We start from the raw sequence: 23,998 nt of genomic DNA, 5'->3' as shown, positions 1-23,998 counted from the left end.
ACTTTCTCTAACAGAAAGTCCTTAAGGGCTGAGCAGGCTCAACAATGACAGTGCTCCCAGGTGAAACACGAGCATCGTTTGGCAACTTCCCCCATAGAGGTACTCCTTCTGTGAAAGGAGAGTAACAGCTGGCCTAAGCTTTACCATGCGAATCTTGCTTGCCGACTTGGGGCCTGCCCTGCCTGAGAAACTGCTCAGGAGCTCGAGGAACTGCTCACACTCTGGATCAATGTATTTATGCACCAGTACTAGTTAGTGCCCCAGTAATAGTTAGTGGCCAGTTAACGTTGAATGGAATGTTGGACTCAGGCTCTATGTCATGCACAAATCAGTGAAGAGGAAGGGCTGAGACTTAAAGCTGCTGGCGTTCTTCCTTGTTCTCAGCTAGCCCCCAGCAATGTGGAACTCGTCGGTTGTGGTCGTCTGACTACAAAGCCCAAATGTCAATATGACTTGGAAATCTAAGTTTATGAATCAAAGTGAAAGATCAATCAATTGATAGTGACAGAATTAGATTACTTCCCAAGCAAAGCCTATGTTTTGTCGCCTCCGCTATAGAAAGTTGTAGCTCAACCAAAGAAATGAAACGTATCCCCATATGTATCAGATTCACGTCTTTTCTGGGTATTTTACAGCTTTTTCTCTAGCATTATCGAATCCATTTTATTTTCTTAAATATTAACCTAACAAAAAGATGGGATGGGATTACGAATTGACATCCGTATAACAAATCAATAATTTAATTATTGGGAATTTATTGACGTCCCATAGTAACCAGCTCAAGGTGCTGAAAGTAGGCATAATTAATTTCAACAGTCTTCATTTTCTTTAGACTTTACGAACAACAAGAGGGCTTGTGTTGGAGCCTATTTCTTCCTATTTAAGAAATGAAGTAGGTCTGTTTGACAGACGAAATTAGGCTATGGGCTGCTATATCCATAGATTTCTCTGTCAATTCAAGACAGTATGCCATAGGCATACCTTTTATTAAAGAAATTGGCAAAAAAGTACAGGCCTACCCATTGTAATTGTGCTATTCTACCCCCATTTTGCCATAAACCTCTGCATCCTCGCACATGCGCGTTGGGCAAACTACCGGAGCGCGAGGACGGGTAGGAGAGCAGTCCTAATGGCGGAGAACGTACGGTCGCCTTTTGACTACCGGGAGCCACCGACCCTCGACAGTGACGGGGATGGGAGCAAACCGCCACCGCCGCCGCCCCGGGGGTAAATAGCTTACTGGGAAATACATTTTTGTTGTGTATCTGATCACTTGCTAACGTTACTTTGTTTAAAGTGAAGTAGAACGCAAAGCCCTGCCTAAGCGTGTGTTTGTTTAGTTCCAGGCTTCCATCCGCGTGATGATTCTGCTGACAAAAATGAAACACAGCAAAAGTGCTTTTTCGCTTCGGGATCACTAACTAGTTTAGTATGTGCAAGCATCCACAATTACCGTCACCCACTTCTCTTAACGCCGATTAAGCCGTATGATGTTGCTCTTTCGTTTGGAAGCTGGCCAGCTGTAATGGGCTGTCTGTTATTTCAATAGCCAGCCAGCTAGCCATTTTAGCTTGTCCGGCCAGCTAACGCGTTAGGTTAGTTATATCGACAGAGCAGAAATCTTCGCTAACTGACTAGCTATCTAGATTTAATTGCATTTACTTGATTCTGATAACTAACGTTTGCTAACTAGCGAGATACATTATTCATTATTTGTAAATATTTCATTAAAACCACACCTGCATACCAGATGTTTTGGTAGCTAGCTAGATCATCTTTATTCAAACTGATGTTGTTGTTGGGGGGGGAGCGAATGAGGGATGCAAAGGTATTTCAGGTGTGTGGAGTGGGGCGCATTTTATATAGGTCTGCTATTAGGGTTTGTCAAATGTTTATTTTATAAAGCTGTTATTTTGTTTCTTTATCAGATTATTTAGATTATTTATGGATTTGATTCAATTTGTTGATAGACAGATGTTAAAATTATATTGATACTGTCATCCCAATTGTTAATGCCATATCTATTTCGTTGCTGTTTTGAATTTAACTTTAGAAACACTATTAGAATAACATTGTTGTGATTAAATTATTCAATATGGTAGTAGAAAATGCCTTACTACAAGTGCCGGTAGACTTTTCTTGGGGTTATTTGATAGCAAGAAATTGCGTATTCATAATGTGGCAGATGTAAATGCAAGTTACTTTACACAAGTATGTGAAAACCCCTTCAAATTAGTGGATTCGGCTATTTCAGCCACACCTGTTGCTGACAGGTGTATTCAATCGAGCACACAGACAATGCAATCTCCAGAGACAGTAGAATGAGGAGCTCAGTGACTTTCAATGTGACACCGTCATAGGATTATTATAGATTTATCAGTGGTGACCGTGTTACCTAGCATCAGTGCAGTGGGCAGCTGGGAGGAGATGCTCTTGTTCTCCATGGACTTTAGTGTCCCAAATGCTTATCAAAGATGGTGAGGAAATTACTTTTAAAGAATGACCAGGCTTCCTCGACTGATGGGATGAGGTCAATATCCTTCCAGAATCAATTCACAAATGGTGTCCGGGGCACAGCTGGGGGTGAAGGGGGGTCGATAGCAGGCGGCAACAGTGAGAGACTTATTTCTGGAGAGGTTAATTTTTTTAATTAGAAGTTTGGGTATAGACCTGGAAAGTATGACAGAACTTTGCAGGCTATCTCTGCAGTAGATTGCAACTCCTCCCTCTTTGGCAGTTCTATCTTGACGGAAAATGTTGTTGTTGGGTATGGAAATCTCAGAATTGTTGGTGGCCTTCCTAAGCCAGGATTCAGACACGGCAAGGACATCAAGGTTGGCACAGTGAGTAAAACACACTTAGGGAGGAGAATTCTGATGTTGACATGCATGAAACCAATACTTTTTTGATCACAGAAGTCAACAAATGAGGGTGCCTGGGGACACGCAGGGCCTGGGTTTACCTCCACATCACCTGAGGAGCAGAGGAGGAGTAGGATGAGGGTACGGCTAAAGGCTATCAAAACTGGTCGCCTATAGGGTTGGGGACAAAGAATAAAAGGAGCAGATTTCTGAGCGTGGTAGAATAGATTCAGGGCATAATGTGCAGACAGGGGTATGGTGGGGTGCGGGTACAGCCGAGGTAAGCCCAGGCACTGAGTGATGATAAGAGAGGTTGTATCTCTGGATAAGCTGGTTATAATGGGTGAGGTCACCGCATGTGTGGGAGGCGGGACAAAGGAGGTATCAGAGGTATAATGAGTGGAACTAGGGGCTCCATTGTAAACTAAAACAATGATAACTAACCTAAACAACAGTATACAAGGCATATTGACATATGAGAGAGACATACAGCGAGGCATAAAGTAATCACAGGTGTTGATTTGGAGAGCTAGCTAAGACAACAACGGGTGAGACAACAACAGCTAATCAGCTAAAACAACAACAGGTAAAAGGGCGATGAATGGGCAGAGAGTGTCGGTTAACTACACACAGGGCCTCAGTTCGCGGCTGGGGCCGACAGATAAACAAAACAAAATAAACCGAATGGAGTACCGTGATTAATGGACAGTCCAGCAGGCATCAGCTATGTAGCCAAGTGATCATAGGGTCCAGAGGACAGCAATAGATGGAACAGGGAAGCCGCGGAGTAGTCGCTACTACGCTAGCATTCGGGCGACATGGTGTTTAAAGTTAGTAGCCCGGGGCTAGTAGAAGCGTGTGCTCCGACGTCCGACGGAGGCCGGTTGAAGGCACAGCGGATGGAGTATTCGTGGCAGACCAGTCATAGTGGTGCGGCGGGGCGCCGTGTCGACTAAGGATCCAAGCCAGATGACGAAAGAGGTATCTTAGTTGTAGTAATTTTGTTTTCTAGCCGGGAGATGCGCCTGGGTCACTGCAAACTGGTGCTTGCTTCGGGGCAGGGGCATTAGCCACTACAGCCACTCGGTAGCAGCGGTGATCCGGTGCCAATGTCCAGAGCTTACGGCAAGGATCCGGTGGAGTAGTGTGTTCTAGCTGTGTCTGGGTGGAGTCCGGGTGAACAACTGAGTAGACCTGGAGGTGGGCCTCAGGGATAGCTTCGGTACTGGGTAACTCGGTGGGTGCTAGCTAGCTGTGAAGATCAGGAGTAATGGTTGAGGAATTACGGCAGGAATCCGGCGTTGTAGTGGAGAGACAGTCCGTTACTGGTAGGCTGGCGAGTATTATCCAGGCTAAAAAAATATATTAATAAAAATGGCTGTTATCTGTGCAGAAGGTAAAGGCCGCTAGCAGTGGCTAACAATGACTAAATAGCTTGTAGCTAATTAGCTGGTTAGCTTCTGATGGCTAGGTGGTTCTTGCTATAAGGTCTAAAAATAATAGCGGTTCCATATCACAATGGGTGAGGCAGGTTACCGGAAGGTATAATTGAACTAAAATGGAGAAGAGATTGAAAATAAAATTGAAATATACGAAAAATACAGAAGTACACAAGAGGACGAACAAAACACGTCTGCACTGCTACGCCATCTTGGAAATCAACTTTTTGTTGGGAGTTTCATTAAATGGTTTTCCATGGCCGAGAAGCCGCACACAAGCCTAAGATCACCGTGCGCAATGCCATGTGTCGGCTGGAGTGGTGTAAAGCTCACAGCCATTGGACGCTGGAGCAGTGGAAATGCGTTCTCTGGAGTGATGAATCCCGCTTCACCATCTGGCAGTCCGACGGAAGAATCTGGGTTTGGCGGATGCCAGGAGAACGCTACCTCTATCTAGAAATGTAATTATTGTCATCGACAACATAAATCTGTCTGCTCTATGCAGTACAATTTTACCTGAAATGTTCTTAATCTGAAGGGAACCCTAGCCCAAGATGTACCCTACCCTTAAGTTACTCCTTAAGGTCCAAGGACCTTATACGATATCTTCAGAGGTAGACTTTCTCTGGCAGCCAAATACTCAAGCTAAATGTGAATGGATTCTAAATTGCCATACAGTTCTAGAAACATAAAGGCCCTTTTATATCACATTAAAAGTAATTTCACAAATGCAAAATATACACTTACTGTACACTGTTTTAAATGGCTTTATTACAGTTGTATCCGACAGTATTTTTCAGTGATGACATGTTTCTGGGGACCTTCTTCAGTTACACACAGGTGTTCGGTGCATGCTACATAGAGGGACCACTTGTGCTAATTAGCTGTCTTCCATCTGTCTGCCGTAAACACTCGCTGTAATGGCGATATGGCCACGTGGGAACGCTAACCCTATAAAGGTGTGAATCAATGCAACTTTTATTTATTTATTATTTCTCGCTCATACGCTCGCTTATGCTCCCAAAACCTGTACCGCAAGCGATGCATGTTAATATTCAGACTGAGCGTTTGGGCACTTAACAAAACTCCCACGTACCGAAGACTCCTTTGTCCTATGACTCTTATGTGTAATGGAACTGAGAGTCATGGACAAGGGCTAAAGGAACCCCGCGTGTGTTTTGTAGGCGGGTGTGTGGGAGAAAAAGGAAGGGTACACCTGTGAAGGTGTGTGACCAGGCCTACGTGACCGAGGATGAAGAGGAGGAAAGTCTGTCTGAACACAGCTACAGTCCGGGTAAACACACGCACAGACAGACACCCTATCATGTGCCGTCAGAAAGTATTTCACATCCCTGGACTTTTTCTAAATGTTGTATTACAGTATGACTTTGTTACTGGCCTACACACAGTACCCCAATATGTCAAACTGGAATGATGTTTTTGAAGTTTTTACAAACTCATAAAAAACTATGTGAAGCTGGAATACCTTGAGTCAGTAAGTATTCAACCCCTATGTTATGACAAGCCTAAATAAGTTCAGGAGTAGAAATTTGCTTAACAAGTTGCAACAATCGTGTTTAACATGATTTTTGAATGACTACCTCATCTCTGTACCCCACACATCTGTAAGGTCCCTTAGTGTTGCAGTGCATTTCAAACACAGATTCAACCAAAAAGACCTGGAAGGTTTTCCAATGCTTTGCAAACAAGGGCACCAATTGATACATGGTTAAAAGAAAGCAGACATTGAATATCCCTTTGTGCATGGTGAAGTTATTAATTAGCATGGTGAAGTTATTAATTACACTTTGGATGGTATCAAATCACCCAATCACTATAAAGGTACAGGCGTCCTTCCTAACTCAGTTTCCGGAGAGGAAGTAAACCACTCGGGGATTTCACCATCAGGCCATCGGTGGCTTTAAAACAGTTAGTGTTTAATGGCTGTGATGGGAGAAAAACTGAGGATGCATCAACTTTGTAGTTACTCCGCAATACTAACCTAATTGACAGAGTGAATAGAAGGAAGCCTGTACAGAGTAAAATATTCCTAAACATGCATCCTGTATACAACAAGGCTCTACTGTAATACTGCAAAAAATGTGTCAAAGCAATTTCACTCTTTGTCCTGAATACAAAGTGTTTTGTTTCGGGCAAATCCAATACAACACATTCCTGAGTACCACTCCCCATATTTTCAAGCGTAGTGGTGGATGCCTCACGTTATGGGTATGCTTGTAATCATTAAGGACTGGGGAGTATTTCAGGATAAAAACAAACGGAATGGAGCTCAGCACAGACAAATTCCTAGAGGAAAACCTGGATCCTTTCAGCAAGACAATAACCTTAAACATAAGGCCAAATCTACACTGGAGTTGCTTAACAAAAGACAGTGAATGTTCCTGAGTGGCCAAGTTACAGTTTTGACTTGAATCTACTTGGAATTCTATGGCAAGACCTGAACAATGGTTGTCTAGCAATTATCAACAACCAATTTGACAGAGCTTATTAACCAATTTTGAAAAGATTAATCGCCAAATGTTGTAAAATCCAGGTGTGGAACGCTCTTAGAGGGGGCTCCCGAGTGGCACAGTGGTGTAAAGCAGTGCATCTCAGTGCAAGAGACATCACTACAGTCCCTAGTTCGAATCCAGACTGTTTCACATCCGGCCGTGATTGGGAGTCCCGTAGGGCGGTGCGCAATTGGCCCAGCGTCGTCCGGGTTTGGCCAGGGTAGGCCGTCATTGTAAAGAACACATTCTTATTAGCTGACTTGCCTAGTTAAATAAAGGTTACATTTAAATAAATACAAAATAATAATTGAGACTTACCCAGAAAGACTCACGGCTGTAATCACTGCCAAAGGTGCTTTTACAAAGTACTGACTCTGCGTGTGAATGCTTAGGTAAATTACATATTTGTTTATTTAATTTTCAATGAATGTGCAAAAATGTCTAAACATGTTTTCACTTTGTCATTATGGGTTGTTGTGTGTAGATGGGTGAGCAAAAATGTATGTGTAAGTACAGTGCCTTGCAAAAGTATTCATCCCCCTTGGTGTTTTTCCTATTTTGTTGCATTACAACCTGTAATTTAAATAGATTTTTATTTGGATTTCATGCAATGGACATATTATAATATTACATATTATGGTAATGTAATGGACATATTATATTATTACATTCTGGACATATTGGTGTAATGAAAAAAATAACTTCTCTAAAATAAAAAATGGAAAAGTGGTGCGTGCATATGTATTCACCCCCTTAGCTATGAAGCCCCTAAATAAGATCTGGTGCATCCAATTACCTTCAGAAGTCACATAATTAGTTAGATTGCACACAGGTGGACTTTATTTAAGTGTCACATAATCTGTCACATGATACACATGTTCTGAAAGGCCCCAGAGTCTAACACCACCAAGCAAGCGGCACCATGAAGACCAAGGAGCTCTCTAATCAGGTCAGGGACAAAGTTGTGGAGAAGTACAAATCAGGGTTGGGTTATAAAAAAAGATCCTAAATGTTGAACATCCCACGGAGCACCATTAAATCCATTATTAAAAAATGTAAAGAATATGGCACCACAACCTGCCAAGAGAGGGCCACCCACCAGAACTCACGTGCCAGGCAAGGAGGGCATTAATCAGAGAGGCAATAAAGAGACCAAAGATAACCCTGAAGGAGCTGCAAAGCTCCATAGCGGAGATTGGTGTATCTGACCATAGGACCACTTTAAGCCGTACTGTCCACAGAGCTGGGTTTTACGGAAGAGTGGCCCAAAAAAAGCCATTGCTTAAAGAAAAAAATAAGCAAACGCGTTTGGTGTTCGCCAAAAGACGTGTGGGAGACTCCCCAAACATATGGAAGAAGGTACTCCGGACAGATGAGACAAAAATGTAGCTTTTGGGGCATCAAGGAAAATGCTATGTCTGGCGCAAACCCAACACCTCTCAACACCATGAGAACACCATCCCCACAGTGAAGCATGGTGGTGGCAGCAACATGCTGTGGGGATGTTTTTCATCGGCAGGGACTGCGAAACTGGTCAGAATTGAAGGAATGATGGACGGTGCTAAATACAGGGGAATTCTTGAGGTAAGCCTGTTTGTCTTCCAGAGATTTGAGACTGGGACCAGCAGGACAATGACTCTAAGCATACTGCTAAAGCAACACTTGAGTGGTTTAAGGGAAAACATTTAAATGTCTTGGAATGGCTTAGGCAAAGCCCAGACCTCAATCCAATTGAGAATCTGTGGTATGATTTAAAGATTGCAGTACACCAGTGGAACCCATCCAGCTTGAAGGAGCTTGAGCAGTTTTGCCTTGAAGAATGGGCAACAATCCCAGTGGCTAGATGTGACAAACTTATGGAGACATTCCCCAAGAGACTTGCAGCTGTAATTGCTGCAAAAGGTGCCTCTGCAAAGTATTGATTTTGGGGGGATGAATAGTTATGCAAACTGAAGTTTTTTGTCTTATGTCTTGTCTAAGTGGTAGGCATGTTGTGTAAATGAAATTATACAACCCCCCCCCCCCAAAAAATCCATTTTAATTCCAGGTTGTAAGGAAACAAAATAGGAGAAATGCCAGGGGGGTGAATACTTTCGCAAGGCACTGTAAACATTGGGTTAAATGTGTGCTGCTGTTCTTACCTGTGTGTAACTCTTCTAGGTGGTGGGCAGTACCCAGAGGGAGCGGAGGACAGACTGCCTCCACCCGGAAGCCCTTACTACCTTGCTGACCCCTCCCAGCTCTGGTGAGAGAGACAATAGGATTTCTCAATTACACTTAAAAAAATGTGTTCTTCTGAAACCGACAGCCAATATGTGATAATGAAAGGTAAGAGGATATCAAGCTTGATGAGAAATACATTAAATGTTTCTGATCTTATCTAGAAATTGCTCAATGAAATGTTGATGCAATTACATTTTTTTTGTAGTTGCATTTTTTGTTTTGATTTATTTGACGATTAAACCCCCCCCCCCCCCCCCAGAAACAACCACACGTGGATAATGCATTTAAAATCGTGACTATGACACAGTTTGTGCGTAGTTGCTGAATATTGGCGTGAACTACAACACACTGTTTTACATGTCAATCCAGAGCATACCATACATGCTCAATGGGTGACATGTCTGGTGAGTATGCATGCCGTGGAAGAACTGGGACATTTTCAGCTTCCAGGAATTGTGTACAGATCCTTTCAACACGAGCCGTGCATTATCATGCTGAAACATCAGGTGATGGCGGTGGATGAATGGCGTGACAATGGGCCTCAGGATCTTGTCACTATCTCTGTGCATTCAATTGCCATCAATAAAATGCAATTGTATTCATTGCCCGTAGCTTATGCCTGCACATACTATAACCTCACCGCCACAATGGGGCACTGTGTTCACAACATTGACATCAGCAAATTGCTCGCCCACACGACACAATTTACCCAGTACAGTTGAAACCGGGATTTATCTGTGAAGAGCACACTTCTTCAGTGTGCCAGTGGCCATCGAAGGTGAGCATTTGCCCACTGAAGTCGGTTACGACGCTGTACTGCAGTCAGATCAAGATCCTGGTGAGGACGACGAGCACGCAGAAGAGCTTCCCTGAGACGGTTTCTGACAGTTTATGCAGAAATCCTTCGGTTGCGCAAACCCACAGTTTCATCAGCTGTCCGGGTGGCTGGCCTCAGACGATCCCGCTGGTGAAGAAGCCGGAAAAGGACGTCCTGGGCTGGTGTGGTTGGAGGTACTGCCAAAGTTCTCTACTTCGGCTAATGGTAGAGAAATTAACATTTAAATTCTCTGGTAACAGCGTTGGTTGACATTCCTGGAGTCAGCATGCCAATTGCACGCTCTCAACTTGAGACATCTCTAGCATTGTGTTGTGACACAACTGCATATTTGGCCTTTTATTGTCCCCAGCAGAAGGTGCACCTGTGTAATGGTCCTGCTATTTAATCAGCTTCTTCATATGCTAAACCTGTCAGATGGATAGTTTATGTTGGCAAAGGAGACATTTTCACTAACAGTGATGTAAACAGAATTTATGCACAACATTTGAGAGAAGCTTTTTGTGTATGGAATGTTTCGGGGACTTTTTTTTCCAGCTTCATGAAACATGGGAACAACACTACATGTTGCGTCTTATCATTTTGTTCAGTATAAATTATGGTAAAAATATTAACAAACATATACACATACGTAAGTAGGCCTAGGCTACAGAGTACACCTAGCCTAGTAGGCATACTTGGGTTACACATAACCAGGGGTTGGTATTTAGGAACAGAACCGGGAACGAAAGTGAACTGTTATTTTAAAAGCATGGGAACTGGTTAATAACGTTATTTTATGTTCCGGGACTCTCTTTTTTCAGTCCCACAAAAAAACATTACAAGGCACCTATGCAAAGCCCTCAATCTGTCACTCAAACGTATTCCAGTGTCTGCCTGCCAGCTGAAAATCTTTCTGTCCGTGTAGGCTACCTGCTCCTCCCACCGCCGAAGCATAGGTAACTAACTGTAGCCTACTGACATTACAAGCGTGATTCAGAAATTAGGGAGAGATTTTTAGATAGAATAATGGATTATATTTTTCAGTGCTAGATACAGATACTATAGTTATCACATTTCACATTGGATTTATTACAGTGCCTTCAGAAATTATTCACACTCCTTTACTTTTTCTGCATTTTGTGTTACAGCCTGAATTAAAAGGGGATTAACGCTGCAAAATGTATTTTTTTGGCGACCCAACCAAATTCACATAGAAATGTGAGTTATAGATCTGTTGTTTTCATTGAAAGCAGGTCTAAGATGCTGTAGATATGTTCTATGCGCGTTATTTCTAGGCATCGCGTTAAGTTACATTTTTGCATCTTTTACTTTCGGTTTTGTACACCAGCTTCAATAATATATCCAATATTTTTGCTTATTGAAAGATTATATAATAGAGCAGACAGCCATGCAATCTCCAAAGACACACATTCACAGTAGAATGGCCATACTGAAGAGCTCAGTGACTTTCAATGTGGCACCGTCAAAGGATGCCACCTTTCCAACAAGTCAGTTTGTAAAATGTCTGCCCTGCTAGAGCTGCCCCAGTCAACTGTAAGTGCTGTTATTGTGAAGTGGAAATGGCTCAGAGCAACAACGTCCTCAGCCGCAAAGTGGTAGGCCACACAATCACATAGAACGAGACCGGCGAGTGCTGAAGCGTTTGGCGTGTACATTTTTTTTGTTCTCGGTTGCAAAACTCATTACCGAGTTCCACACTGCCTCTGGAAGGAACGTCACCACAGAAACTGTTTGTCGGGAGCTTCGTGAAATAGTTTTTTCCATGGCCGAGCATCCGTGCACAAGCCTAAGATCATGCGCAATGCCAAGCGTCGGCTGGAGTGGTGTAAAGCTCGCCGCCATTGGACTCTGGAAAGGGTGGAAATGCATTCTCTGGAGTGATGAATCATGCTTCACCATCCAGCAGTCCGACAAACGACTCTGGGTTTGGCTGATGCCAGGAGATCGCTACTTGTCCGAATGTTAGTGCCATATGTCAAGTTTGGTGGAGGAGGAATAATGGTCTGGGACTGTTTGTCTATGGTTCGGGCTAGGCCCCTTCGTTCCAGTGAATGAAAGTCTTAACGCTGCAGCATACAATGACATTCTACATGATTCTGTGCTTCCAACTTCGTGGCAACAGTTTGGGGAAGGCCCTTTCCTGTTTCAGCATGACACTGCCCTCGTGCACATAGCAAGGTCAGTACAGAAATGGTTTGTCGTGATCGGTGTGGAAGATCTTGACTGGCCTGCACAGAGCCCTGACCTCAACCCCTTCAAACACCTTTCAATGAATTTGAAGACCGACTGCGAGCCAGGTCTATTTGCCCAACATCAGTGCCTGACCTCACTAATGCTCTTGTGGTTGAAGGGAAGCATGTCCCCGCAGAAATGTTCCAACATCTAGTGGCAAGCCTTCCCAGAAGACTGGAGGCTGTTATAGAATCAAAGGAGGGGACGACTCCATATTAATGCCCATGTTTTTGGAATGAGATGTTCGGATAGCAGTACAATACAGTACTGAGTACAGCACAGGATACACACACGATAGCCCACACACACACTGTACGTTTTAATATTGTTGTATGGTGTGATTGTACATTTTGTGCTGTAGGTATGTATTGGTGTGCTGCCTTGGCAGCAGCTAATGGGGATAAAAAAAAATTGCTTACATGTTTGAATTTTAATTCGGAGCAGATATTTAGAAGTTTTTGGAAATGTGGTCGCATAAACCTTCCACTTAATTTGTTTTTGAAAAATGTTCAGTGGAAATTGTCACAATTAGTCTTGCATATCATTGTATGGTTTGTTCAAAATATTCATATTTTTTGTTTGGCATACATTTGTTAAGTAAAAAAACTGAGTCAAAGCGCAAATCCTTTACCGTAGAATGGCCCACACCTCACCAAGACCTTGATCAGTGAAATCCGGTGTGTCAGTGCTGGAGTAGAACAAAAGGCGGCACACTGTGTATCTCTCCAGGACCAATCCAATGGCGAATGGCTGGTATGTAACGTTACTGTGTTTCTCTGTACAGCGTGTCGGAGCTGGGTGAGGAGGGGGCGAGTGGTGTCCAGGGGCCAGTGCTCTTCCACCCCCCGCCCAACTGCAGAATCCGAGAGGTGCACTGTGGAAGCCAGGTGCGACTGGTCGTTATAGCGATCCATGACATCGCCAAAGGGGAGGAGATCACGGTGGACTACAGCCTGACGGACTGGGGAGAGAACGCCATGGTGATTGACCTGCTGATAACATCACCAGCTTAACTCATCGCAAACCCATTTCAGCCATTCTTAAATATACTTGGGGAATTATTGTTGTTAGAGGTGATGGCTTCTGACTAACAGCAACCTTATACACATCAAAATTGAAGTTGTTCATCTGTAGGCATTAGTTGCATTCATGTTGTCTCTTTGTTCTAAGAAAAAACATTGCAATGCCCAGTGTAATTGCTGTGGCACTCAGATAATAATGCTCTGAATCTATATTGAAGCCTTTTGGTTGTGTTATGAATATTCTAGGGATTCCATAGCTCTGTGTCTTCGCGAGGGTTTGACTGCAGCTTTAACCCAGACAATAACATTAAGAAGGTAATCAAAACGGTCGTGACCCTACCTCAAGCTCATTTAATCTATTGGTTACAGAGGGTATTTACAAAGTCTCTTTTGTCTTGTTTTGGGGTTTGTCTCCGAACAGGAGGAAGAGCCCGGCCCCCACCCTCTGTCTCTCTCTGACTACCTCACCCCCTCCTGGTCCCTCTCCCCTTCCTCCTCCCCGCTCACCCACTCTGAGCCCAGCGACTCAGACCGAGAAGATGACGACGACGACGATGATGATGATGATGATGAAGAAGAGATGGAGGAGCTGAGGGGCCGTATGCTCAGTCGCCGAAAGAAGCGCAAGATAGCTGTCACGGTCACCACCAAGAAGAACAGCGCCGCTAATCCCAGGGTGGGACCCGGCCACCCCTGCTCGTTGTTATCCTCCCGATTAGCTGCCTCCCCGGCCCAGACCCAGTCTCAGGCCGCCACTACCCTGGCGCCCCCCACCACCAATATCAACAACAACATCAACATAAACATTGGCAGCTCCAGCGGGACTACTGTCAGCCGACGGCAGCACTGTTCCTACTGCGGCCGCCACTACCGTTCGCTGGTACGCCACCTGGAGAAACACCATGCCAACCAGCCAAAGGTCAGGGCGGCCATGGATCTAGCCACACGCCACACACACTCCTCCTCTTCCTCCTCCCATCCTCACTCTTCCACCACCACCACCTCTCATGGCCATACCTTCGCCTCCCCCCAGCCCTCCTCATCCTCCGCTCCCGCCCCTCCCCCTCCTTTCTCCAGGGAGAGAGAGAGGGATGCGCCGGCCACTCGAAGTTCCTCGGGGGCAGTCTCCTTTTCGCTCTCACTGTCTGCTCAGTCGGCTGTGGCCAAGAAAGTCTCCAACTTATCGGTGCAGACGCCAAAGCAATGCTTCGCCCCTGCAGTGGCACCGGTTAAAAGTCTGCCCATACCAGCCAGGAGGGGCCGCAGGCCGAAGAGAGCAAAGGAGGAGCAGCAGAAAACAGAGGAGTGCTTCAGGAGCAAGGAGGAAGAGATACGTCCACGTTCTACCCCCGAGCCGGAGGAAGAAGAGCCGGGTGAGGAGCTGGAGCTGTGTGGAGTTGGGGAAGGGGATAGTCCTGAGAATAAGAGTGTCGAGATGGCTAGGTATGTGATGGATAATATGGTTCTGCTGCATTGGAAAGAAAGTCGGGCCTAACTGAAATGTGAAATATGATGTTCTGAATCAAAACTGCTTGAGAAATGACAGCATATTCTGCAATTATATCATTATTGTTGTGATAAAGATAAAGTAAAAATATAACTTTTTGACATGTTATTGTTTTTACTTTCTCACGCTCCCTCTCTCTGCCTCTCCTTTTTCTAGCTCTCACAGACATCACATGCCCCCTCTCCTATCCTCCCTCTCCTGCCTGGTGCTCTTCCTCCGCCGGCAGCAACACTCTTCCTTCTTGTCCCTATCTCGCTCCCCCAGTTCGGCCGAGGCCTGGCGCCTACTTTGCCACTCCAGCCTGGCACTACTTATCCTCTACAACCGGCACCGTGAGTGCGAAGTGGCCAAGCTCACCACCCAGGACTACCACAACCGCACCACCACACCGAGCCCAACCCAGGCTAACTTGGCCAACGACCCCCCCACTGGCCTAGAGGCCATCCTCTCCCCATTCGAGCGCCAGGTGCTTTGCCACCTCCCCCGGGCAGGTGTGCTGGGTAAGCGGGGGCGTATCCAACCCCTCATCCTGCCCCCGCACTGCGAGCCCTGCATGGAGCTGCTCCTTCAGACCTCTGCCAATGTGGGCGTGGACCCCCACAGCCCCTACGTCTTCTCCCGGCCCTTCCACTCGCTCGCCACCCCGCTCCGGGGCACCGACCTGCTGCGCAACCTGGCACGTGCCAGCGGCGCCAAGAATCCCGGAGTGCTGACCCAAACGCGAGTGCGCCGGCAGGTGGCCATCCTTACTCAGTTACTGCTCTTGGAGGAAGGTGAGGGGCAGGGCCTGCCGGGCGGGGCGGCTGGCAAGCGCCTGGAAGACTTCCTGCAGCGGGAGTATCAAGTAACCCAGAGCTGCTCCACGATAGGCCGAGACCCTGCGTTGATGGGACATGTGGGCAGGGTGGTGCTTTATGGGGAGCGGCAGGGCGTGCTGTTCAGGGGGATGAGCCTGCAGCACATTTGTCTGGAGCTGGATGGTAAGGAGACACTTCCGGGAACTCGGCCCTGGTATGACGAAACTAGCACTTACTGCTAATTCATGACAGAACGCCATCCCTAAAAAAATAACGTTTCTGTTCATGAAGGGTTTGCACCAGTTACCTTCAGAAGGGAATACAAGAGAAAAGTTGAATTGCATTTAAGTGTGAACTAGTAATCTTCCAAATTTTCTCTCATTTTGATGATGGAGGAGAGGAGGAAACAAGGAGGTTCTGAGATGGATCAGCAGTAGAGTAATTGATAGCTTTGTTTAATATGAGTATGCTTGTCATGCTCACTATGGGTATGTTTACTTGTAAGTTGTTAATAAAGCAGTAATAACGGAGGCTTTACACTGGGGAGGTGACATGAGGGCGATTCTTCTCTCGCTATGTCACAGTTGTGAGCAAACTAATAACATTTTAAATAGATGGGAGCTCTGAATACTGCACCTTGCGATTCCATTGCCTGCAGTACAACAATCTGTCCTTATCAGACATTGTTATGTTACTGTTTGCTCATTACAAGTGTGTGAATTAGACGTCGACCGATTGTGATTTTTCAACACCAATACCGATTATTGGAGGACCAAAAAAAGCCGATACCGATTATTTTTATTTATTTATTTGTAATAATGACAATTACAACAATACTGAATGAACACTTATTTTAACTTAATACATCAATAAAAATCTATTTAGCCTCAAATAAATAATGGAACGTTCAATTTGGTTTAAATAATGCAAAAACAAAGTGTTGGAGAAGAAAGTAAAAGTGCAATATGTGCCATGTAAAAAAGCTAATGTTCCTTGGTCAGAACATGAGAACATATGAAAGCTGGTGGTTCCTTTTAACATGAGTCTTCAATATTCCCAGGTAAGAAGTTTAGCTTGTAGTTATTATAGGACTATTTCTCTCTATACCATTTGTATTTCATATACCTTTGACTATTGGATGTTCTTATAGGCACTTTAGTATTGCCAGTGTAACGGTATAGCTTCCGTCCCTCTCGACAACAGCCACCCTCGAAGCAGCGTTACCCATCGCTCCACAAAAGCCACAGCCCTTGCAGAGCAAGGGGAACAACTACTCCAAGTCTCAGAGCGAGTGACGTTTGAAACTCTATTAGTGCGCATCCCGCTAACTAGCTAGCCATTTCACATCGGTTACACCAACCTAATCTCGGGAGATGATAGGCTCGAAGTCATAAACAGCTCAATGCTTGAAGCACAGCGAAGAGCTGCTGGCAAAACGCACGAAAGTGCTGTTTGAATGAATGCTTACGAGCCTGCTGCTGCCTACCATCGCTCAGACTGCTCTATCAAATCATAGACTTAATTATAACATAATTACACACAAATATGAGCCTTTCGGTCATTAATATGGTCGAATCCGGAAACTATCATTTCGAAAACAAAACGCTTATTATTTCAGTGAAATTCGGAACCGTTCCGTATTTTATCTAACGGGTGGCATCCCCAAGTCTAAATATTGCTGTTACATTGCACAACCTTCAATGTTATATCATAATTACGTAAAACTCTTGCAAATTAGTTCGCAACGAGCCAGGCGGCCCAAACTGTTGCATATATCCTGACTCTGCGTGCAATGAACGCAAGAAAAGTGACACAATTTCACCTGGTTTATATTGCCTGATAACCTGGATTTCTTTCAGCTAAATATGCAGGTTTAAAAATATATACTTCTGTGTATTGATTTTAAGAAAGGCATTAGTGTTTATGGTTAGGTACAGTCGTGCAACGATTGTGCTTTTTTCGCAAATGCGCTTTTGTTAAATCAACCCCGTTTGGCGAAGTTGGTTGTCTTTGTTAGGAAGAAATAGTCTTCACACAGTTCGCAACAAGCCAGGCGGCCCAAACTGCTGCATTTACTGTTGCAAGAGAAGTGACACAATTTACCTAGTTAAAATAAATTCATGTTAGCAGGCAATATTAACTAAATATGCAGGTTTAAAAATATATGCTTGTGTATTGATTTTAAGAAAGGCATTGATGTTTATGGTTAGGTACACGTTGGAGCAGCGACATCGATTATATGCAACGCAGGACACGCTAGATAAACTAGTATTATCATCAACCATGTGTAGTTAATTAGTGATTATGATTCATTGATTGTTTTTTATAAGATACGTTTAATGCTAGCTAGCAGCTTACCTTGGCTTCTTACTGCATTCGCGTAACAGGCAGACTCCTTGTGGAGTGCAATGAGAGGCAGGTGGTTAGAATGTTGGACTAGTTAACTGTAAGGTTACAAGATTAAATCCCCAAGCTGACAAGGTAAAAATCTGTCGTTCTGCCCCTGAACAAGGAAGTTAACCCACCGTTCCTAGGCTGTCATTGAAAATAAGAATGTGTTCTTAACTGACTTGCCTAGTTAAATAAAAACATTTAAATCGGCCAAATCGGTGTCCAAAAATACCAATTTCCGATTGTTATGAAAACTTGAAAACGGCCATTCAGATTAATCGGTCGACCTCAAGTGTAAATTCCAGAGTAAAACGCTCCAAGTCCTTTTACATTGTAAACTCTGTAAAAAAAAACGGGCCCTGTCTTTCAAAGATAATTCGTAAAAATCCAAATAACTTCACAGATCTTCATTGTGTTTACCATGCTTGTTCAATGACCCATAAACAATTAATGAACATTCACCTGTGGAACGGTCGTTAAGATACTAACAGCTTACAGACCGTAGGCAATTAAGGTCACATTTATGAAAACTTAGGACACTAAAGAGGCCATTCTACTGACTCTGAAAAACACCAAAAGAAAGATGTTCAGGGTCCCTGTTCATCTGCATGAACATGCCTTAGGCATGCTGCAAGGAGGCATGAGGACTGTATATGTGGCCAGGGCAATAAATTGCAATGTCCGTACTGTGAGACGCCTAAGACGGCGCTACAGGGAGACAGGACGGACAGCTGATCGTCCTCGCATTGGCAGGCCACGTGTAACAACACCTGCACAGGATCGGTACATCCGAACATCACACCTGCGGGACAGGCACAGGATGGCAACAACAACTGCCCGAGTTACACCAGGAAAGCACAATCCCTCCATCAGTGCTCAGACTGTCCGCAATAGGCTGAGAGAGACTGGACTGAGGGCTTGTGAGCCTGTTGTAAGGCAGGTCCTCACCAGACATCACCGGCGACAATGTGGCTTATGGGCACAAACCCACTGTCCCTGGACCAGACAGGACTGGCAAAAAGTGCTCTTCACTGACGAGTCAAGGTTTTGTCTCAGCAGGGGTGATGGTCGGATTCGCGTTTATCGTCGAAGCAATGAGCGTTACACTGAGGGCTGTACTCTGGAGCAGGATCGATTTGGAGGTGGAGGGTCCGTCATGGTCTGGGGCGGTGTGTCATAGCATCATCGGACTGAGCTTGTTGTCATTGCAGGCAATCTCAACACTGTGTTACAGGGAAGACATCCTCCTCCCTCATGTGTACCCTTCCTGCAGGCTCATCCTGAAATGATCCTCTAGCATGACAATATCACCAGCCACACTGCTCGTTCAATGCGTGATTTCCTGCAAGACAGGAATGTCAGTGTTCTGCCATGGCCAGCGAAGAGCCCGGATCTCAATCCCATTGAGCACGTCTGGGACCTGTTGGATCGGAGGATGAGGGCTAGGGCCATTCCCCCCAGAAATGTCCGGGAACTTGCAGGTGTCTTGGTGGAAGAGTAGGGGTGACATCTCACAGCAAGAACTGGCAAATATGGTGCAGTCCATGAGGAGGAGATGCACTGCAGTACTTAATGCATCTGGTGGCCACACCAGATACTGATTGTTACTTTTGATTTTGACCCCCCTTTTTTACTGTCTGTGGAACCTGTTCAGTTTGTCTCAGTTGTTGACTCTTGTTATGTTTATACAAATATTTACACATGTTAAGTTTGCTGAAAATGAACTTAGTTGACAGTGAGAGGACGTTTCTTTTTTTGCTGAGTTTGTAAGTAAGGTGTTGGTGAATGAACAAAGCATGTTGTATGTTATATTCCTGTTGACATATGTGCCCTCTCCCTCTTCTATCCCTATCCAACAGTGATGTCGGGTAACTCTGCAGACTCCTTCTCAGGTGACTCGGATGGGGAGGCAGAGAAGGTGGAGGTGGTGAAGAAGCGACCAGGTCGACCCCCCCGCAAGAAAAAAGGACCCCCTCCCTCTGTCAACCCTCCGCTCCCTGGGGCCCACAAAAGGAGAAGCATCCAGCCCAAGTCCGGTATGTACCATTGTATTTTTGGCCTACCCAATGCTTTGTGTATTAATGCATATTTTGGTGAATTGTTTTGAACAATAGGTTATTTTTGTGAGAAAGTGGGTGCTAGCGTCAGACAAGTTTGATCAACAAGGGACTTGACAAGCGACTCGTTTACTTCCTAACACCTATTGATCTTTTAAAATCTAGAAATCTTAGTCACATTTGAGTAATTTCATCCTTTGTTAGTTTTTGTTTTCAGTCGACTAAAACTGGACAATTTTTTTTATTGTTTTAGTCACAGCCATTTTAGTCACATACTAGTGTATTAAATAATTAATGTTTAGGCAACTTAACCTAACTTTCATCATGTGCCTTGTCCAACTAGGCCTACTATTCCCTCTTATACGTTAGCTGGCAACATTGATATTGTGGGATCGCGTGTCATGAGACCAAGGCACTCTGCCAGACCACTGACTCAGAGGTCGTATGAGCCCCTCCTTTATAGTAGAATCCTCAAACCAGTTTCTAAAGACGGTTGACATCTAGTGGAAGCCCTAGGAAGTGCATCCTCATCCATATCTCAATGTGTATTCGGTAGGCCAAGCTTTGAAAAACTACAAACCTCAGATGTCCCACTTCCTGGTTGGATTTTTCTCAGATTTTCCCCTGTAAATATGAGTTATGTTATACTCACAGACATCATTCAAACAGTTTTAGAAACTTCAGACTGTTTTCTATCCAATAATATTAATATATTATGCATATATTAGCTTCAGAGTAGGAGGCAGTTCACTCTGGGCACACTATTCATCCAAAAGTGAAAATGCTGTCCCCTATCCCAAAAAGGTTAGCAAAACATTTTTGCATTGTCATAATGGTAGATTGAGGGGACAAAAACGAACAATTACATTTTAGAATAAGTCTAACGTAAAAATTGAAGGGGTCAGAATACTTTCCCAGAGATAGAATGTGTGTGTATATATTTCAGCAAAAAAAGTAACCTCTCATTGTCAACTGTTTATTTTCAGAAAACTTAACATGTGTATATATTTGTATGAAGATACGATTTAACAACTGAGACATAAACTGAACAAGATCCATAGACATGTGACAAACAGAAATAGAATAATGTGGTCCCTGAGCAAAGGGGGGTCAAAATCAAAAATAACAGTCAGTAATCTGGTGTGGCCACCAGCTGCATTAAATACAGCAGTGCATCTCCTCCTCATGGACTACATCAGATTTGCCAGTTTTTGCTGTGAGATGTTGCCCCACTCTTCCACTAAAACACCTGCAAGCTCCCTGACATTTCTGGGGCTGAATGGACCTAGCCCTCATCCTCCGATCCAACAGGTCCCAGACGTGCTCAATGGGATTGAGATCCGGGCTCTTTTCTGGCCATGGCAGAACACTAACATTCCTGTCTTGCAGGAAATCACGCACAGAACGAGCAGTAAGGCTGGTGGCATTGTCATGCTGGAGGGTCATGTCAGGATGAGCCTGCAGGAAGGGTACCACATGAGGGAGGAGGATGTCTTTCCTTCAACACACAGCATTGAGATTGCTAGCAATGACAACAAGCTCAGTCTGATGATGCTGTGACACACCGCCCCAGACCATGACGGACCCTCCACTTCCAAATCGATCCTACTCCAGAGTACAGGTCTTGGTGTAACACTTATTCCTTCGACGATAAACGCATATCTGACCATCATCCCTGGTGAGACAAAACCGCGACTCGTCAGTGAAGAGCACTTTTTGCCAGTCCTGTCTGGTCCAGCGTTTGGTGGGTTTGTGCCCATAGGCGACGTTGTTGCCGGTGATGTAATACAGGTCCTCACCAAACAACAGGCCCGCAAGCCCTCAGTCCAGCCTCTCTCAGTCAGGCAGTTGTTGTCGCCTTCCTGTACCGCAGTTGTGATGTTCGGATATACCAATCCTGTGCAGGTGTTGTTACACGTGGTCTGCCACTGCGAGGACGATCAGCTGTCCGTCCTCTCTCCCTGTAGCTCTGTCTTAGGCGTCTCACAGTACGAACATTGCAATTTATTGCCCTGACCACATCTGCAGTCCTCATGCCTCCTTGCAGCATGCCTAAGGCACGTTCACGCAGATGAGCAGGAACCCTTGGCATCTTTCTTTTGGTGTTTTTCAGAGTCAGTAGAAAGGCCTCTTTAGTGTCCTAAGTTTTCATAACTGTGACCTTAATTGCCTACCGTCTGTAAGCTGTTAGTGTCTTAACGTCCGTTTTACAAGGGTTAATGTCAGGAATTGTGAACTGAGTTTAAAAGTATTTGGCTAAGGTGTATGTAAACTTCAGACTTCAACTGTATATTTATTATTAGAATAGATGTTATACTTTTTTTGTGTGTATTGTTAGATATTCCTGCACTGTTGGAGATAGGAACGCAAGCATATCGCTACACCTGCAATAACATCTGGTAAATGTGTTTGCGTTCAATAAGATCCAATTTTTTTACTGCACACAGTGAGTCCATGAAACGTATTATGTAGACACACATTTGTACTCCTGAACTTATTTCGGCTTAGCATAACAAAGCGGTTTCAGCTTTTCATTTGTAATTAATTTGGAAGCTTAAAAAAATTTAAATGTATAATAATTAAATCTGTTTTGACATTATGTGGTTTTGTCTTTAGGCCAGTGAACAAAAAATCCAGCTGTAATCAATTTAAATTCAGGCTGTAACACAACAAAATGTGGAAAAAGTAAAGGGGTGTGTATACTTGGTGAAGGCACTGTATAGAATAGGGGTCCGGTGCTCTGTGGATTTGGATTTGGGTAATTGATACATATGAGTCTGTCCTGTGTTCCCAGGGAAGCGTGGGGTGCTGAAGCGGCCCTGGTCGGAGGCGGAGCGAGTCGCCGTGGAGACGCACCTGAAGAGGAACATCATGGAATTGCGCGTGCCAGCCAAGGCAGACTGCGAGCGCTGCTTGCACCTCTGCCCTCTGCTGGTCAGCAACCAGCGTGACTGGAGGGCCATCAAGTTTTACTGCCACAACCGCATCCAGCTACTGAAGAAACAAGGCCGGAAGGAGAGTGCAGGACAAGGGGCACTCTGTTAGATAGGGATGGGAAGAGAGAGAGAGAAAGGAAGTGAGAGATGTGAGAGGTTGAGAACCGACTGCTACGATCTGGAGTGACCTGATTCTGGTCCTGGCGAAGTAAGCGCAGTCTACTGGTTTTCTCCTGAATTAACCTGACCTCCGACTTAATTTTAAAGACTCGTACCTGGGACTAGGAGTTCAATATTAGTCCATATCTGTAATGTTGACTTCAAGAGTCAAAACGATAATTAATTGAGATTAGTTGAAATGTCTCCTGTAACCTGGGGCCCTATCCACAAAGTGTCTCAGAAAAGGCCCAAGGAATCCTGTTAAAAGCTTTTTAGAAAACTCCTAGCTCAGAGTAGGTTTTAGGATGTTAAGTCACTGCTCTGACAAACTCAATGTCTTGTTATCACGACAGTTTGAGGTACTGCAAAGGAAAGATAGTGATGGCGCTTTTTGACGTTGTTGCAAATGATTAATCGTTATGAGGCATTGCCAGCTGTGAACTCTATAACACGCTTCAGACGTGACTGTATGTTGCAATAGTGTAGTGTTTGACATAATTTTTGCCTGACACGGTCAGCCTTCTCTTAATTCTTGCCTAATATGTTGGCATGCGAAATATATATTTTTTTTACCAACTCTGATGGTTGTTCAAATCTAATTAGCATAATAAAGAAATACCCATCAAATTCATTTTTTTACGGTAATAAGCAGTTTGATGTCGCCCTTCCACAGTGAAAGGTGGCAGAGCTAAAGCGCCGTGAGACATCCCGAAAGTCGGTCTTTTCACAAACGTCTGTAGCGTATTATGAAACCCCCCATGTCGGTTTTAGGTGCGACTCATCACTAAAGAGGCTTCATGCAAAGCTTTTATTTTTTGCCATACGGTCGTTGAATTCCATATGAATTCACTTTCTGCACCCCTTTAGAATTGAACGAAACCTTCCAAACATGTTTGTCCATGGTAGAAGTAGTCTGAAAGTGACTTTTTGGACCTGAATGCCAAAACATTCAGGAGATAGTTGCGCAAAGTTGACCCATTTTGCATTTCCCACCCTACCATAAGACATCCATGTCTTTATGAC

The 23,998-nt window shown here is 44.4% G+C and overlaps 1 protein-coding gene across 18 annotated transcripts; it reads left to right on the top strand.

Annotated features, from left to right (window-relative positions):
* Nucleotides 1-940: 940 nt before the first annotated feature.
* Nucleotides 941-23,602, top strand: LOC110531923 (uncharacterized). 18 transcript variants are annotated; one of them, XM_021615408.3, is made up of 9 exons: nt 1,082-1,227; nt 5,485-5,594; nt 8,974-9,058; nt 12,891-13,086; nt 13,375-13,443; nt 13,550-14,571; nt 14,792-15,615; nt 19,683-19,859; nt 22,675-23,602. In XM_021615408.3, exons 1-9 carry the CDS (start codon nt 1,130-1,132, stop codon nt 22,923-22,925), a joined length of 2,832 nt encoding a protein of 943 aa, XP_021471083.1. In that variant the 5' UTR covers nt 1,082-1,129; the 3' UTR covers nt 22,926-23,602. The 18 variants fall into 18 exon arrangements, 14 of the variants coding, with proteins under 14 accessions (XP_021471084.1, XP_021471085.1, XP_021471083.1 ...); XM_090184087.1 differs by having other exon boundaries at nt 1,086-1,227; nt 8,974-9,141; XR_016483207.1 differs by having other exon boundaries at nt 1,112-1,227; nt 13,550-14,501.
* The last annotated feature ends 396 nt before the right edge of the window (nt 23,603-23,998 follow it).

This window comes from Oncorhynchus mykiss, chromosome 9 (genome assembly GCF_057628025.1).
Source record: "Oncorhynchus mykiss isolate SJ-2025 chromosome 9, ASM5762802v1, whole genome shotgun sequence".
Lineage (NCBI taxonomy): Eukaryota > Metazoa > Chordata > Actinopteri > Salmoniformes > Salmonidae > Oncorhynchus > Oncorhynchus mykiss.
Note: the sequence above shows the minus strand (reverse complement) of the source record. Positions and strands in the feature narration are given on the sequence as shown.